This window comes from Panthera tigris, chromosome B3 (assembly GCF_018350195.1).
Source record: "Panthera tigris isolate Pti1 chromosome B3, P.tigris_Pti1_mat1.1, whole genome shotgun sequence".
Classification (NCBI taxonomy): domain Eukaryota; kingdom Metazoa; phylum Chordata; class Mammalia; order Carnivora; family Felidae; genus Panthera; species Panthera tigris.
In genome coordinates this window covers 121,883,256-121,901,843 of record NC_056665.1, presented here as the reverse complement: position 1 = coordinate 121,901,843, position 18,588 = coordinate 121,883,256, and the positions used below count along the sequence as shown (strand labels likewise).

Here is an 18,588-nt window from a genome sequence, read left to right as displayed (position 1 = left end):
GAAAATCCAATTCCTTCTGAAATCAAAGTTTTTGAGACTCCATTCAGGCACATATGACAGGCCAAAGAGTGAGTGTGATTTAGAACTATAGCACTGCGGAATGGAGTTCCACAATGGACCACCATTTAGCAGCTCTGTGACTTCAGGGAAGTAGGTCAACCTCTCTGAGCCTTGGTCCCCATCTCTGGAAGATGAGACTAATGACTTCTCCCCCTCATAGAGCTGACAGGACAATTTAATGATGTAATTTATTTATGAAGAGCCTAGCATGGTCTCTCCCCATGGAAGGCACTCAATATTATCATCAGCCAACTTTCTTCCTATTTTCAAACTTCCCTATACCCCAAACTCTCCCAGATTATCTACTCTCCCTGGATAATTGTTCTGGGTGCTGGGCCCACTGGCAACATGCTGATGTTTTAGATCCCAGGGCAGGAGGGAGCCAACCATTAAACTAAAAGTGAGAAGTAACCATTACCTTGAACAAAAAGGACATTATATATTTACTTCAGTGGCTATAAAAGACACCATAAAATATAATATGCAGCATGCATCCTCATGATTAATAACAGATCTTGCAAATTATTCTCTCAGGTCCCCGGGTGCATCCAACTGGTCACTAAGAACAATTAATTCTTTCAGGAAATAAAGGGATTGAAAATCATCTCTGGTCAGCGGAAAACCTGCTTGTTGTATCATGAACAAAGAGAAGATGAGAGTTGGATTCAGGGGTTTTCTGCCCCTGTGAATGGGATGAAGTAAGATCAGAGACACTCAAACACAATTACTGCCGGTGAGCACAGGTGCTCGGTAATAGTAGGACCTGCCAAATGTGGAGTCTCTCAGGGACCTGGAGTTAGAGCAGGACTATGGGGATGACCCAGAAACAGGAGCAGATGACTGAGTGGGGGCGGGGCAGCCCTGGCCATGGGCAACAGATGGAAGCATGGAGTCCAGACAGGAGACAAGGAGGCTCCAGAGTGGAACCCTAGCCACAGTGACTGAGGCTTACACTACAGTCTCCAGGACTGAGGGCGTCAAATGAGGAGCCGAAGGGCTAAGTCAGGACATGAGTAGAACAATGAGTAGAACAAAGCAATGAGTAGAACAAAGCAGGTGGAGAACCCAGAGAAACCAAAGGCAGAAGTTTCAGATGAGCCTCTGAGTTCTTGGCCTTGGGCTTCTTAACTCCTCTGACCAAAGCCTCAGAGTCTTGGAAAGTAAGAAAAGCCTACATGCGGCAGGAAGCGGCCACACAGGGAAAGGCTGGAAGGATGACAGGGGCAAGATGCCAAGCAGAACACAGTGGCACAAGACACCCAGGTCCACTCTTACCTAACGGCCAATGTGGACTCACCCCCAACCTAGAATAAAAATCCCATCAACAAAGCCCTTCCCTGCAACCCTCAAGGGGTTTTATTGAAACACAGTATATAAAACACCAAAGGGGTCACCGTGACAGCAGTGAACTCATGCCCTGGATGCCGAGCCACCTTGCTCAGGTGCAACACCTCTGGGGAATGACAGGACAAGGAGAGGGAATCTGTTCCCAGCAAGATCAGAAACAATGCTCTCTTCCAACAAAATCAAAGTGCCCACAAGTTAAATGTAGGAATTCATGTAGGAAGTCAGTGGGATTCATGGTCCATCCTGACAACAGGAGTTGTTACCGGAAGTAGGGTGATATCCAGCCCCATGGCACCCACCTAGAGTGGTGGGCCATCTCCCTGGATCAGGGGAGAAGCCTACTGCAGGGGACAGCTTGTGGGCCCAGAGACAAGGGCTACAGCATAGGGGAGGGATTCCAGAGGTGTGAAGTATAGTGGTGCCATGGACAATGATCGTGGGGTCCCAGGCCACCATGTGACAGAAATAGGGCAACTGGGTGGAGACATGACAGAGGAGTGGAGTGAAAAGTCAGCTTGCCCACCACAGAATCACACTGGAAAGGGAAAGGGGACAGCAAGTCCACTCAGTATGGAGTGGGCAACAGCCAGCAAAGAAAGGCCAAGATCCAGCTGGCCAGCTTCAACCCCTTCACACGCAGAATGAGTTCATGAAGGTTGATCTGCCATAAGTCGAAGGCCTCGCTGAAAGAGATCTGGGCCCTTCTGAAGGACGAACAGGTACTCTTCTTCTTGTGCCTGCAGGACAGACAAGAAGGGAGGAGAGAACAAGAGATAAAGAGGCAAGAAGCACTCAGTATCACAACAACAGAAGATCCTGACTTAGTCAACTTACCAGGCCCCTGCCCTAGCGGATAACTCCTGGTTACATGATCATAGCACTGCCCACCCACCCAGAGACCAGAGGGACTCAACTACTCCAAAGGAACTTTCCAGATAAGTGGGGTAATAAAAGCAGTGGTTTCACAGGGCATCAAAGATCTAATGGACCCACTGGGTAGAACATTCCAATGTGTCCCTTTTTCTGGAAGGTTAGTAAATATATGCTAATCCTGAATCCCCCAAATTCAGTATAAAAGCTTTCCCAAACTTTCTGAGACTGAATCACCTGGAAACTAGGTCAGGTGGCCCTGAGAGGCTGAGGCCAGTATGGATTCAACCCAGCTCAACCCCTTGTGCGTTAACAAAAGAACATAACAAAAATTGGTGTTATGATAATGACCCTTTAAGACTTGGTTCCCAGAACCCTCAAAGAATAAATCATGCTCAGACCTGTGTGCAGTCTATTTTGCTATAATCTAATTCAATATCTGATCATGGTTGCATGATGTATGTGGTCAACACTCCCTTCATCAATTTGCCAAAATGACCCATTCCCTGCACTGGATGGATGGGAGTTGACACCAGTCTAGGCCTCCTCTCTCAGAAGAGAAAATTCAGCCAGAGCATGGCCATTACCATGTATCTGCACACTCAGGGAGAAAGGCCTAGAACCTTCACTTCTCTAGCAATACCTCCCTGAGGAAGTACCTTCCCTCCCTCACCAATACTCCAAGGGCACTGAGGCATCTAAAAAGATCTGATATCCCAAGTGAACCTGCTGGCGACACTTCCCTGAGTCAGAGCCACACGTGCAGGGAAAAGAACATTGGCCTTGCCGCTTAGCCAATCCTGCGGAGACGGGTCCTGGGACCAGTTAGAGATGGGATGCATGCATCAGGGTGTCCTGATTCCAAGCCCAGGGGACACTTGGATGGGACTGAGACTCTCAGAAAGCATCTCAAGCTTTAGTGAAGGTAAGAATCACCTAGGGGTGCCTAGGTGGCTCAGTTGGCTAAGTGTCCGACTTTGGCTCAGGTCATGATCTCATGGCTTGTGAGTTAGAGCCCCATGTTGGGCTCTGTGCTGACAGCTCAGAGCCTGGAGCCTGCTTCGGATTCTGTGTCCCTCTCTCGCTCTGCTCCTCCCTGCTCATGCGCTCAGGCTCGCTCTCTCTCTCTCTCTCTCTCTCTCAAGAACAAATAAAACATTTTAAAAAATTTAAAAAAAAAATTACCTGGAAAACCTGACTAGGAGGTGAGGTCCTAAAATCCACATACTTTAAAGTACAGGTGGCTCTCTGGACTGCCCAAAAACACAGCCCGGAATCAGCGAATTCACCGGAGCTGTCTCCTGCCCCTAACTTTTCCTCCAAGGACAGGTGCAGACTAGGGAGCTCAGGCAAGGCCCTGGGGACTGGTGGGAGAAAGTGGAGGCAAATGAGACCCCTGGAGCAGGCCAGGGAGCTAGGAGGGAAGGAGAGGCCAGAGCCCACACTCACGTGGCCAGCGCTCTGATGCAGCAACGTGACATGTTGAGGAAGGAGCTGGCACTGGCACGGGTGCCCAGGGCAGCCTCAATCCCACGGAGCAAGTCATTGGTCTTGAAGATGAGCAGCATCTGGCGAGGCACGTGGTTGAGGAGCTGGCTGATCTCGGGGAGGTAGTTGGCGGCATTGTTGCGGATCTCTGAGTCCTGAAGCAGCAACAGGGAGACAGACATGGAGAGTTGGTGTGGGAAGTGGGGCTCAGGGTGGTAGGTGCCTATGGCTGAGGGGCTGCAAGGAGGCTCCAGAAGGGAGCTTCTAGCATATGGCTGCCTCGGTGCCACTAGGGAGCTCCCCAGAAGGAAGCTTAACACGGGGGCTTTGTAGTCTGACAAACCTGGATATGACGTCTCACCCCAACTTCTGGCCTAGCACTGGACGCAGTACAGGAGCACATCAACAGGACCTCTGCCATTCTTGGCTCCCCAAGGTCACCAATACCGATCCTCCGAGCCCACAAGCCAGTACTGACTGGTGCAGGAAGTCTACTTCCTCATCAGCCATTTGATGAGGCTGGAGTTAGCTAGCCTTTGGCCCAAGGGTTCACCCGTGTGAGGTGAACCAAGGCTTTTCTCACTGGCCACCAATTTGATGACAGGCCTGGAAGGAGCCCTGGAAGCTGGTGCCAGCTGAGTCATGTCCCCCATCCCTTCAGCCAAGCCCAGGCTGGTGCAGTTCATAGATCTCAGCTCCTGACCCTAACCCAACTCCAAAGTCTAGCTCTATCCCCTGCCTGACTCTGTGCCCCACCAGACACACCCAGAGCCCCGCCGCCCCCTCAGTGCTTGAGGTCCCGCTGCCCAAAGAGCAGGAGCCAGGGCTTACCCCATGCTGGTGTCTGAGTGTGAGGTCTGGCTTCTTTCCCTGCCCCTGAACTCTGCAGGGCTCTGCGCAAACACCTGCCCCCAGCCAGAGCCCTGAGCATGATGGTGCACTTCTGACCTCTTCTCAATCTCCAGAGAAAATGGCTGCAGGCATTAGCTCATTTAATCCTCACAATGACCCTATCAGGTAAATGTATCACCCCCATTTGAGAAAAGGAAACCAAAGGACTGAGAAGTTAGGCAACCTGCCTGCGGGCCACAGCTAGTAAGTGGTGAGTCAGGGTTGGAATCCTTGCAGAGCCCAGGCCACCACCACCACCAGGACCTGCCTCCTCTCACCTCACAGCGGGGACCCCGACCCTGGGCAAGTCCTTTCATCTCTTAGAACCCAGGGTCCTCACCTAAAAACTGGGAATGCTGAGGCCCCCTGGGCCCACCTCCCAGTCTGACCAAGAGGGACAGCAGAGATAAGGATCGGGGAGATGCTTGGTGCTTGCTAATCCAAGTCATGACAAGGGGCGCAGCAATGCTGCCAAAGGCTTCCCCACGCGGCCGCCTTCTGCAGCAAAAGCAGGACTCTCAGCCCTTTCCGGAATACGTGTGCACTGCTGATAACTGAGTAGCTGTGAAACTCGAAATGTCCCTCAGGCAGGAGCTATCAGACTGGAACATCTCAACACCAAGCCAGACACTGAGGCTGTCTGTCTCCCCACCGCCTCCCACCATAGTTACAGGCCACCCTGCCCGAGGGTTAAGGCCAGATCAAGGCCTTGCTCACCAGAGGGACCCCCTCAGCAAGGTGGGGACTGACCTGGATGGAGACAGCCCCTCTCAGAGCACCTGCACCCACGCAGGCTCCCTCTAGGGGGCATCTCTTCAAGCTTGGACTATCCTGTTGGTGAGTGTCTGCAGTAGACTCTGTTGGGTGCCTACCCAACAGCCATTCCTCATTCTCCTTTCTCTAAAGAACCCCATTTTTGCTTGCTTGACCCCTTGGGGCCATGTTCTTCAGGGAGGCGAGTCCCAGGGTGGGGGATCTTGATTGGTCTCAGCCATGGTGTGCCCTGAGCGGAATGCCTCTGCCAAGTGATTGGCTCAGGCATAGACATGAGACACAATTCTGGCCAATTGACCTAGGGGGGAGTCTTTTGAACCCTCTGGGAAAGGTTTTCTTATTAAGGAACAATATATGAGAAGAAATGGCCCCTAATTCCCACCTCTGGACGTCAATCAGGGTATAAAGGTATGAAGCTTGTAACTGCCACAGTCATCTTAGAACCACAAGAGTTAGCCCAGAGCCCTGAATTGCTGATCTACTCAGTTAACCAACCTGGACCCACCTACCTCCAGGCTTCTTGTTATGAAGAAAATAAATGCTTAAATGTTTAAGCCACTTTTAGTTGGAAAAACATCTACCCTGACACAATGTTGGAGGTTACACTCATTCTCAATAAGACTAAGACTCAGAAAAATGGAACCCTTACATCTCAGAGACTGGGTTGGGGCTGGTCTGGAGCAGCTAAGTTTATTCTCTCTCTGGGTTTTCGTCCAAAGTGAGGAAATGGATTCCATGTCTCCAGAACCTACACCAATACCTCTCTATTAGATGTGGTCCCAGGACTGCAGGCCTTTTTAAAAAGATGTGCAAGAAAGGATTCTTGCCCTCCAGGTACTCACCACCCAGCTGGAGAATTCACAGAAGTATACAAACAGCCACTCTCAGAGTCTAAGATGGCGTGCATGTGAGTGATACAAGTATTAAGGGGCCATGTTTGGCAAAGGTGATGAACAGGAGCTTCCTGGCTGGTGCTATGGACTGAATTGTGTCCCAAATCAATACGTTGAAGTCCTAACCCGAGTATGACTATATCTGGAGACAAGGCCTTCAAAGAGGTCAACAAAATTAAGTGACTTCATAAGGGTGAAGTGTGACTTTATATTCTAACCCAATAGGACTGATGTCCCTCAGAGAAGAGGAAGAGAAGCCAGGAGCGTGTACACACAGAAGAAAGGCCATGTGAGTCATGGCGAGAAGGCAGCTGCCTACAAGCCAGGAAGAGAGGCTACACCAGAAACCAATCCTGATGGTAACTTGATCTTGGACTTCTGGTCTTCGGAACTGTGAGAAAATAGATTTCTGTTGCTCAAGCTACCTCATCAGTGGTATTCTACTACAGCAACCCAAGCAGACTAATACATAGCATTTATGCTGGGTCTTTATAAGTGAGTAATTCATAAGAACACATATCAGGAGCACCTGGGGGGCTCAGTCCAACTTTGGCTCAGATCACAATCTCATGGTTCGTGAGTTCAAGCCCTGCATAGGGCTCTGTGCTGACAGCTCAGGGCCTGGAGCCTATGTCGGATTCTGTGTCTCCCTCTCTCTCTCTGCCCTTCCCCTCACTCGTGCTCTTTCTCTCAAAAACAAAAACAAGATTTTTAAATTAAAAAAAAACAAAACATATCATACACCAAGTACCTACTGTGCACCATGCAATCTTGCCCATCTCTGAGGCTTTAAATACCAAGTATACCCTGAGAACTCTCAAATTTATATTTTGAGCCTGGACTTGTTCTTGGAGCTCCAAGCTTGGCTGCCCATGACACCTCCATCTGAATGTTCTAACTACTGTCTCCTGCCCCCTAACTATGTCCTTCCCAGTCTTCCCTATGCCAGGAAGTAGCTTCACCCCCTACCCTACGCCTGACCCCAACACGTTGGGATGCAACTTTGACTGCCCGCCCTTCGCCTCCTCTCCACATCCAAGTTGACAGAAAGGACTCCCAATCTTCCATCCAAAGTACACCCTGGCTCCGTCTGCTTCCCTCCAGCTCTGCTGCCGCTAGTGAGGTCTGCGCCCCCCTCACCTCCAGCCTTCTGACCGACTGCCCCTGTGCTCATCCTGCCCCGTCCAGAGAGGTACTTAAAGTAACAACTCTGGGCACATCCTTCTCCTGCTTGACACATGCTTTGCTTTGTACTGAGAACTAATCTGAACCTCTTCCCATGGCTTATGAGACCCCGTGTGATGCTCTCTCTGCCCAGCACCCCAAATTCTTCCCATTCCAGCACCCACCTCCCCACAATCCAGACCATGCTGACGCTTTCCCCTCCTGCTCTGCGGCATCGTGTGCCCTCTGCCCGGAATGCTTTCTCCAAGCTCTGCCTTGGCTGCTGCTTTTCTTGTCCTCCAGAACTCAGATGTCAGCTCCCAGCAAGATCTCTGAGCACCCAGTCTACAGCACCCCCATTACTCACCCCACCTGTTGCCTCCCGTACCCATAACCTGCAATTATTCCATTTACCTGTTTGTTCACTTGTTTACTGTCTCCCTCAATCACAGTGCAAATTACATGGAAGGCCTGTCTGTTCATCTTTGGATCCCCAGCACCTAGTTTAGGTTCCAGCAAAAACAAATGTTTGTTCAATGAACAAACTTCAGGAACTATGGGCAGGCACTTTACATGCATTATCAATAAAGCATCCCTGAAGTTATCATCCCTATTTAACAAAGGAAGGAGATGGTCTCACTTCCAAGATAATGAGCTTTAAAGCCACACAAGCCTGGGGCAGCTGGCAGTCAATGCTGCCACCAAGCTTGAGGGGGAATGATGTCAATTTGCAGGAAAGCAGAGCCAAGAGACAGGAGAGGTGGTCTCTTTGGTGACGACATTTGAGATTCCATCCAGCCATTCCTAAAGGCCCCCATCACAAGGCAGCTTAAGGAGGATTGTGAGTCTCCAAGAGGTGGTGAGAACTATCCAAGGCCATGCCACCAGGAAGAGCAGGACCTACAACTAGAATCCAGGTCTATCTGACTGCACAAGCAGAACCTTGAGCAGGGGCCTCGGCTGAGCCTAAGCCCGTCCCCACACAGCTATGGGCAAGTGTGCATGGGTCCAGCAAGCTGGGAAGACAGAAGCCAATTCCATGAGAGAATGAGAAGCCTGGGAGGGAGGTGGCAGTGAGTACAGGGAGGAGGGGTTCCTAGGACCAGTCTCAGCCCAGATTCCATGGGACTCTCATCTAGATCCAACAGAGAAGTGAACTACAAAGCTGTTTTTGCTACACACTCAGGGAGAACAATGGGACAAGTGGCCGCGTGGGGAACTGAGGTGCTCTCCCCAGTAGGGAGCCCTACAGGAAGTTTGCAATGGGAGACCGTGCCCAGCAGGAGGCAGCTCAAGTGGAACTAGACGTATCGATGAGACAGTCCCTGGGGATTTCTACAAGTCTTGGAGGAGAACTTGGTGGAAGCCTGAAATCGCATGTGAGCATGTTGGAGCAAAAGCCACAGCAGTCTGGGTTATACAGTCAACACGACCAGTTGGTAAGGCCAGGAGGGATACAGTGAGACACCGTTTCCTCTCCCTCCTTGCATCCAGGGCTGCGGCTTCTCCTCCAGTATATCTCCAGTGCTGCCCACAGTCCCATTGCCACAGCCCACCAGCCCACAACCTCAGGCCCTGGGTTGGCAGGGGTCCAAAGACCATCCCTGGCCCCACCCCTTGCATTCAGGAGAAGACAGGGCCAGGAAGGGACCACCCACCTCAGTGGCGGTGACTGGAGCTTGGCTGATGCCCCTGTTGACCGAGTCCCAAGACCGGGCCGTCAGCATACAGGCAAACAAGGGGTAGAGGTCCCCGGCTCCCAGGCGCTGGCTGTACTTCTTCACTCTCTCCATGTCAGTCCAAATCAGCGACTGCCAGAGGTGGCAGTAATCCAGCCGAAACTCCTCCGTAAGCACCTGTGTGGGGACAATGTGGCAGGACCTGAGCCTCCTTTCCCCACAGAAGACTTAGACCCTGGCTGGTATGATCACAGTGAAGGGGAAGACCGGGGAACTAGGGCATGACATCTGCTTCTCTCCCAAAGTTCAGCCATCCCTGAAGGCCCAAGTTCAAAGCTACTATCTGGCCAGCCTTGGTCTTGAGGGCCAGAAGCTACCAATTGCCCACTAAAATCACATTCCCCGCCTCCCTCCTACTTGGATGTGGCCCTCTGCCTGAGCTCTGACCAATGGAATGTGGCAGAAGCTCCACATCCAGCTGCCAAAAACTCTCCCACGCATACTGCTCTGAGCCCCCACCCCTGCTGCTGGAGGATGATGAGCCCACCCCCAGGGAAGCCTGTGGGGCAGAGCCTCAGTCAGCCCCTGCCTTCAGACACCTCCACCTACCCGAGACAACAATAAGATGTCTGTTGTGTCTGGGCCATCATTTGTTTGGGGGGCTGTGTCTGACAGCAGCAGCTGGCCTACCTCAAACCAACGTACCCAATGTCAGTAAGTCTTTCGAAGGAGGCTAAGATTTTGGGAGGTGGGATCAAGGCCCTGAGGGGAGGAGTAAGAGGTCATTGGGGAAACCTCCCCAGGACCATCTGCCATGAACTCAAGATAGGCCCTGGTTCCCAGGACTGGCAGTGAACTTCCCAACTTCCAGGCAGGAGACCATGGCTCACCTGAACCCAGATGAGTCCCAAGTTCCAGAGGACAGAGTCTGGGGGCATCCAGCCCCTATCAGTTCCTAGCCCTCTTTCCCACTACACATTACGTCCTCCCTGGGGCTGAGTTACCTCCTTACCCTGAATTCCCAGCTCATCCAAGGGCAGCTCATTTCCCAGTGGGCTGGCCTAGGCTTCCCTGGGAAGCAAGGTTTTTACAGCTGACAAAGCACCTGCACATACCCAGGCATATCCCCATCTACTTCCCACAGCAGCCTATAAAGGAAGCATTACCAACCTCATTCAACTGGAGAGAGCTCGTATGATGTGACTTACACAGAACAACAGCTCTAGGGGTAGGGCAGGGCCTCTCCATCTGCCCTGGATATCTGCCTCCCATGTCTGTGGCCGATCGGGAGATCAGCAACCTCTGATCCCAGGACCAGACCCTGGACTGGCTGGGTAAAAAAGGCCTCTTCTACCTGGTAGAGCCCGTGGTCCAACAGGACAATCTCTGCCCTTCCTGTGCCCGGGTGCTTCCGCACCAGCACGTTGCCAGGGTGGGGGTCGCAGTGCACAAAACCATTGACAAAGATCATCTCGCTGTATATTTTTCCCAGGTGGCGTGAAATCTGAAAGAGAAGGGAGGCAGGTGGGAGTTACACCACATGAATACCTATCTCAGAGACTTCGACACTGGCCCCTCAATCTGGTCACTTTCAAGAGGAAGGCCAGCAGTGCTGGGTGGGCCTGAGTGGTCATGGTGGGACGAATGGCTTGTGATTGTATAGTTCTTGAGTTTAAGACAGAAGCTGAGTTCTAATCCAGTTATCCTCAACTTCAGCCACACATTAGAATCACCGAGAACTCAGAAGTGTTAGAGGTGGTCCCAGGCATCAGCACTTATTTTAAAGTTCCCAAGATGACCATAATATAGAACGAGGTAGAACCACTGCTTCAAGCATGCCCAAAGGCTATAACTCCCACCCCCAACCCCTGCCCTCCACTCTTCCCCAATCCTTCTCTTCCCTATTCTCTTCTCAGGATCTTCATTCTCCCACCAAAGCTAAAGATGAGCTGGAGAGCTGGAGTGGTTGTGACACCATCCCAACTTCCCTTTCTCCAACAAGCAGGTCTAGAGGGCTGTGGATCAGGAATACGTTACCCTGGCACCCCCTAGAGCTGTCCCACCAGCTCTGAGGCAGTCCCAGGAGGACCCAGAGTCACAGCCCTGCTCCCCTTTCCTTCAGGCCCCTTTCCCTTCACACCTCCCCGCCAGAGACCAGGGCTAATCTGATTTATGGTGTCTGCACAGAAGAAATGACACTGGAGAGGCCATTTAAATCATCCTGTCACTGCTGCCCTCCATGCCGAGGCGGTCTTCTTATCTTTACTCCCTTTTTATTAAAGCTAAAAAAGCCTCTTCCCAGCTAGGGAACAGCTGCTGAATAGCACCAGACCTGGGCCCACAGATGGTCTGCCAATGGGTTTCCAGAGGACAAAGAGAGGCTCAACTCACAAAGCTGATGCCCCAGGACACACACTGCCCTTGACATTTCTCTCAGTCCCTGCTGGACCCCATGGTCACTAGCAAATATGTCCTAGCCAGAGGAGAGGAGCTGGGGCCCACGGGTGGGAAACATAAGGAGCGGGGTCTTAAGATGAAGGTTCAATTCCTTTCCTTTGCCTACAAAGCCCTGCACAACCAGGCCCAGCCTCCCTCCCCGGTCTTATCTCATGCCACGATACTACAGTCACGTCTGTGCTCTTTCTCTTCTCCAATGACCCTGTACCTTCCTACCTCAGGACCTTTGCACATGATAGTCCATCTGCCAAGAGCCTTCCTCCCACCTCCCTCCCTTCACCTGGTTCACCCCTGTCTTCCTCCCCACCCCAGCTCAGCATCACCTTTCTGGAGATGCCTTCCTTGACCTCCCAGCCTAGATGAGGTTCTCCTGGCATAAACTCTCATAGAACTCTGTACTATTCTTTCATGGTACTAGCACACTATTTATGTCATTATTTGACTAATGACTATGTAGCTCACTGTTATGAGCTCCTAAGATGGCAAGGACTGGCTCTATTTTGTTAAATGGCTTTATTGAGGTATAATTTACATACCATAGACTGGTTCTACTCAGCATCCACTTGCCTATAATAAGCCAAACATGTGAATATAGGACTCTGTCTTCAACATGAATAAGACCCTTGCCTATGTTTTTTTGAGATGCTGTGGTTCCTGCCTTCATGCTTATCCTAACCCCCTTCATCTCTTCTGAATCCCAATCAATTGTAATTGGCTCCAGAATAAATCATCAAGAATCACCCTACAAGAGCTGACAGCCTTATAACAGCTTTACATGTAGGTACAATTATGATCCCTATTTTGCAGATAAGAAGCTGAGACTCATCGGGGTGCAACTTATACAGAGCTAAGGACTACAGATAGGTGGAGCCAGGACCCAAGCCAGGTGTGACCCCGCAGCCTTCTAGTAACCACTCTACCACGCAGGCTCATGACAACGTCTGCACTTCTCAAGTGAACTCTGTGACCTTAAACGGGTTGCTGATACTCTCGGCTTCTGTACAACGGAAACAACAGTAGTGCCACTCACAAGTGAGAACATCCAGGTGCTTGGAGCCCAGTGACCCCTCCTGGCAGCCCCGTTTTTACTGACTCCTCTCAACACTCCTGGGAGAGTGGCAGACCAGGGTCCATTACATTTTTTAAGAGATGAAGACACCGGGGTTAAAGAGGTTGTCTCAAGTCCTGACACCTATCCGATGTCATGCTGGGGGAAATGAATGCCAGGTACTCTGCTGGCATTTGGAGGACTTTGCCCCAGGTCGGGTGCTCAGCCTCAGGCTGAGATGTCAGATGTCCCAGGGCCACCATTTTCTGTTTCCTCGGAGGCGGGCCCAGTGGAGTTGGTCCCGGCTGAGCCGGCAAGTCCCCTTTTGAGAAGCCCTTTTGTTAGGCTCTTCGGAGCTCCATGGAGCCATGCTCTGAAAGGATGCATTTGCCAAACCAATTGCATTTATTAAGTAATAATTCATTTTTATTTGTCAAGGATGCATATAAGGTCCAATCAGGGCTCCTGATCAGCCCAAGATAAGCAGTACAGCCAGACTGAGCTGACAGAATTCCAGCCAAAAGCAGAGAAATGACATTTCATTTAGTCTGGGCAGACCTGTCATGGGGAGATGTATGATCTCCCCTGAGCTCTCTGAAATATTGCTAATCGCTCTGGGCCCCCTATTACTACACTGAAAGATAGCCCCCGGGGATCTGGGGACTCAGGACGGGGGAGCCCTTGCCCATGAGGAGTGAGCTGCTGCCGGAGCAGGAGGAGCAAGAGGCACTGCCAACTGAAGCTCATACACATGCAGGCAAAGCCATCAAGTGGCCCCCTCCATTTCGACACCCCAGCCAGCTGCCCCTCCTTGGGTGTCTTTGCAGCTGGGAGCTGTTCCTGATGTTCACCCTCACCAGATTTCACCAACAGAGACAGACAAGAGGGGAGACCAGCCTATGCCGTCAGCTTTGCTCTGGAGCCCTCTTGGCACTGCCACTCATGGCATGGGTGACCTGAGGACAAGTCACCTGCCTTCTCAGTCCGGGTCTAAGTTCCCCTAGCTGTCAAGTGGAACTAATTCCAGCTGCTCTGCTTCCTCCCAGGGTAACCTCGACGTTCAAGGTCAAAATGTGACCGCATCTGGGAAAGCACTTTGTATACCACACTGTATACTATGCCATACACTATGCGTCTGCTAGATCTGCATAGACCTCAAGGTGCTTCATACTACAGAAGACACACAAATGTGTTTGTTGTGATGTGGCAGCTTATGATCTAAGACTTGGAGAAAAAAACGTAACCATTATCACTTTGATCAAAGTTTCATTTTCAAAAGGCTAAAAACATAACTCATAAGAATATAGGATGAATACATGTCAAAGATTGTTCACCTCGCCAAAAGAGGAGCACATAAAAAGAGCAGGTTCAGAGAATTTCGAGGGACTGGGTATTTATGGGAACTTAAACAGGAATAAGAGACTGAGATTCCTGGATTAGATATAAAAGTGGTTATTGCTCTACAGAGCAGTAAGGAAATCGTAACCTTTGAGGTTATCTTTTCCACTGGGCAGAAATTATTTGCATATCTCTACAGGATAAGATCTACAGGTTGACATACGACTTCAATCTGAGCCCCTAATTAATTGTCAATAGCAGAATCAAACAAAAGTACATTTCTCTAGATATTAAAAAGCCCTCGGTGGGCTGCCTGCACAATACCCAAGGAGGACTGTGAAAGGACACATTGCACACTCTTGCCCTTAATTTCTAAATTTTGGGTAATTTTTCTTAACATCTGTCAGAGTTTCAGTAAATACTTCCTTGGCACCATTTTGCCCAGAGAATGGCAGCCAGCCCCTCTCTTACTCAGAGACACCGAGGATCCCAGAAGAAACCTAAGGCCATCGCTGGGCACACAACCCTCTCTCCCATCCCCTTTCCATAATAATTTAGCTATGTCTTGTGATTAAGAGCAAACAAATATAAATACTGCATTGAACATGGGGATGCAGGTATCTCTTCCAGATACTGATTTAATTTCCCTCAGATATATACCCAGAAGTGAACTGCTGAATCATACGGTCATTTTATTTTTACTTTTTGGAGGAACCTCCACACTGTTTTCCACAGTGGCTGCACCAATCTGCAGTCCCACCAACAGCGTACAAGCGTTCCCTTTCCTCCACATGCTCACCAACAAACACTTCGCTCTCTTAGCTTCTCGATGCCCGTTCCAACCGGTGTGAGGTGATATCTCCTTGTGGTTTGGGTTTGCATTTCCCTGATGACGAGTGATGCTGAGCACCTTTTTCATGTACCAGTTGGCCACGTGTATGTCTCCTTTGCAAAAATGTTCAGTTCCTCTAAGGCTGCCCCCTGCCCTGTGACAGTGGCATTTGCATAAAGACAAGGAAATGCCATCTTCTTAGAATGGTAACAGCTAACACTCTGTGCCAGGCACCATTCCAGGCACTTTCCATGGACTCACAGCCATCCTCTGTAGGAGACAAGTGGAGGAAGAAATACATAAAAAAGGAAAGAAGCTTGGCCGCCCAGCCAGCAGTTCGTGAAACCAAGCTCCAAACCCAGGTGGTCTGGGTCCAGGGAACAAGCTGTCAATCACCTCGCTATACTCCTCCTCCACTCACAGGGAAGCCCCTAAAGGCAGGGGCTGCAGCAAAACCCTCTGAAGGTCCTCACAGCATCCAAGAAGGCATTCCATTTGGAGAAAAGAGTCTCAGAGGGAAATCCAGGACTGCTTCTCTAACCAAAAAACTGTTAACTAAAGCCATAGTATAGCTCTTTTTAGAAAAAAAGTCAGTGACAAGTCTTTTAATTGTTCCATGTAAAAAGAATGTCCATTCATGTAAGTGACTTTAGTAATTACTCAATGCCTTTATTCCCTGACAGTGGGGAGGTTAAAAAAAAAAAAAAAAAACAGGAATCTATAAAAAGGCTGAGTAAAGAATTAATTTAGTAAATAATATTTAAATCAAGGAGTTATTTTTGGATTTTTCTCAAAACTTGAATTGGCTGAAAGTGCTTTAATTATTCTATAATTGCAAGGATTAATTTATTCCCACCCCCAAGGGAACGTCTATTTATGTTCTTGGGGGTGTCATACAAGCAAGGCCAAGAACTCTCAAAGAAACAGGAGGCTGGTGTTGCAGGATATTAATAATCATGTAAGTAGCCCAATATTAACTATAAAGAGGTTAATAATTCAAACTCTCCTTGCTCTCTGTCAGTTTATGGCCAGGCTTCTTGAGAGCCTGAAAGACCAGACCAGACCACTGCCTACAGAATTTTACTCTCCACCCTTACGCTGCCCTGGGAACCTCCCTGGGGACCCATAAACCTCAGATTACCTGCTGCTGCCCAGTGAGGCCAAATCTATCCATGGAGAGGGTCCATCTTGGACGAGCCAACATTGAGATGAAATCCCTAAATGTGAAGACATGGGGAGCCTCTCCAACCACAGAGGTGGCGAGTGGGTTAATTAGAGGCAGCTGGGGGAGTTACTCTAATTTTGGAGCCTGGCAAAAGCTTCTCTGGGTTACACATCACCTGAGAGCCAGGACAGGGGGTATCCCCAAGGCCAATAAGGGTCTCCTGGCCAGACAGGTTCAAATGATCACAGCGACCAGAGGGACTGGGTCCTAGGGGCTAGGACTATTGAAGACACAGTTAAGGAAAAGCTGTCGACATCTGACATCCCCTGCCTTGGGCACAGCGCACTCCAGAGAAGTATTTCCACATCCTTCCACCTTACCTGTGTCAATAGAAGAAATGGGGAAAGGGTTTCTTCCCTACACATTTCCTCTTTCCGGCAACTATTTGACGACTAGTGCCACAGAGGGGGCTGAGGGTTGGAATTCCAGCATAAAAACAACTTCTATTGAGCATGTGCTGTGGGCACTACACCCAACGCTTCATGTTTCAATCATCAAACAATCCTATGGGTTATTCTCCTGCACCCCACTTTACAAGAGGCAGCTGGGGCTTCCAAAGGGTGACTGGCTTCACCAAGGCAGCATGGTTCGTAAGTAGCAGAGCTGGTATCAGAATCCAGGAAGGCCGACTCCACTCCTAACTCCCCTGCTGTTGGGGAAAGAAATCTCCAGGAACCTGTCTCATGCACCTGTATCTCTCTAACATCCCCTATGCTTCTCAAGATTCGGTCTGACAAGTTATGGAGTTCTGTATGTGGATGATGGGAGGAGATGATTTCTTTCTAGTCATTTCAGTAAGTAGGGTCCTTGGTGCCTCTTCAGCCTTGCTTCCCTGGTCCTCTAAGCACCTCCTAACATAGAGCCGGAGGTCCACTGAGTGTGGTATTCACCACAGGGAAACTGGGGGACTAACTGCAGTCTGGCGTTTACAGATGGGGAGTCACCATTTGCTCAGTCGATGACCACCACTCATTTTCCAAGTCTACATACCCAGGACAACAGAGGAAGGTGGAAAGGAGAGGCACAAAGAACATTCTCAGGAAGACATGCCTCTGTGAATAATGATACCATAAATTATAAATGATTTTTTTACAAACTTCACAGCCTGCTGTCTGCACGAGAACCCTGCGAAGTAAGTACCGGTGTGACGCCACCTGCACAGAGGTGGAAAATCAGAGTTTAAGTAACTTACCCAAGGGCACCTGACCAACAAATGGTAGAGCCAGGCACAACCCCGGGGTGCCGCTACTTTGAAACCCTCTGCGCCTCCCACCACAGCGCCCAGCCTCAGTGAGGCCTCACCCAGAACCACCTTCTCCCACACGCTGTGCCCACCTCGGGCACAGCACCGATGCGCAGTACCTGCACACAGTAGGTGCGTGATACACGTCTGCCGAAAGACACAGCTGAGACCCTTTCACGGCTCCCAGCATGACAGGGGATGGGTTTTAAAACTGCTGGAAGGAAGAAGCACGGCCAGGGGTTCTGGCTAAATGTGGCAGACTGAATCCGCGCACTGACTCCACTCCATCCCCAACCCCACTAAAATGACTAACAGGAACCATACAAAGAGCCCCCAACAACAGGGCAGAGAAAAGGAGATGAGCAAGACTGTGCTGCCAGAGGGGGAGCAGACAGCTACTGAGAACGGGCTTAGGACAACAAGGGACCCTAAGCTGGCAAGGGGGGCACTTGATGTCTGCCCCAAGCCCACAGAGGCTCAGTGACTGAGGGCCCCTGACACCTCTGTAAACAGGAGTTGGGGGGTCTTGAAAAAGGAGGATTTGTGGGAAGGCTTCCAGAGAGCTGAACCCCAGATCCCGACCCACCCCACCACCTTTGACTCAAGGCAAGATTTACTTTCTGGAGAGGCAAAAAGACAGGCTCTGGGGGCCACACAACATACCCAGAGGGCCATCCCAAGGACAGAGGACTGAATCGAAGTCAACAAAATGAGCACTGGGAGCCTCCTGCCCTCTTCCCCCAGCTGGCTCCCAGGCATCTCTTGCAAGCCCCCCATCCCTGCACCCACCTCCACTCCTGGCAGACAGAAGACATCTGCTTGCCGGGCCCCCACGCCCCATCCCCACCACCCCCAACCTCCCAACTTTGTCACCTTTCTCTCAGCTAATTTCACACAAATTCAATTGAGCCTCAGCCCAGGCAGAGTCTTAAACACACACTCACTGAAATCCAATTAACCTTCGATAAAAGGTCTGCAATCAATAGTCATCCTTTGGTTTGAGGAGGCTCCATCCAGCCTAGGAAAGCATGCTCCTGCTCGACCTTTACTTTTAATAAAATCAATGACAGTCACTGTCACCAGCTCTTAATGTGACTGGCAAATATGATCAGCAGGTCAGGCCCTCAGTAATGTGCTGTTTCCGAGTGCAGAGACTAAAACAAAAGAGGGCCTCTTCAGGCTGCTGGCCCCCCAAGGCCTCATGCTCGCCAGGTGAGTGAGCACACCTGGGCAGGCTGCCTTGTGCCTGGAGGCTGGCCTGGTGGCGGGTGGCGGGTGG

General features: G+C 50.4%; 1 protein-coding gene across 4 annotated transcripts in view; it reads right to left on the bottom strand.

The window, feature by feature from the left end:
• Nucleotides 1-350: 350 nt before the first annotated feature.
• The window catches only part of ADCK1 (aarF domain containing kinase 1), a 149,327-nt gene continuing 131,089 nt past the window's right edge, over nucleotides 351-18,588 (bottom strand). For all 4 annotated transcript variants that reach the window (XM_042990239.1, XM_007095005.2, XM_042990240.1 and 1 more), the window contains 4 exons: nucleotides 10,521-10,670; nucleotides 9,146-9,343; nucleotides 3,727-3,920; nucleotides 351-2,144 (listed from right to left, as the gene is read on the bottom strand). In XM_042990239.1, coding sequence (XP_042846173.1) covers nucleotides 1,973-2,144; nucleotides 3,727-3,920; nucleotides 9,146-9,343; nucleotides 10,521-10,670 — 714 coding nt within the window. In that variant the 3' untranslated portion in view covers nucleotides 351-1,972. The remainder of the gene's footprint in view (nucleotides 2,145-3,726; nucleotides 3,921-9,145; nucleotides 9,344-10,520; nucleotides 10,671-18,588) is intronic.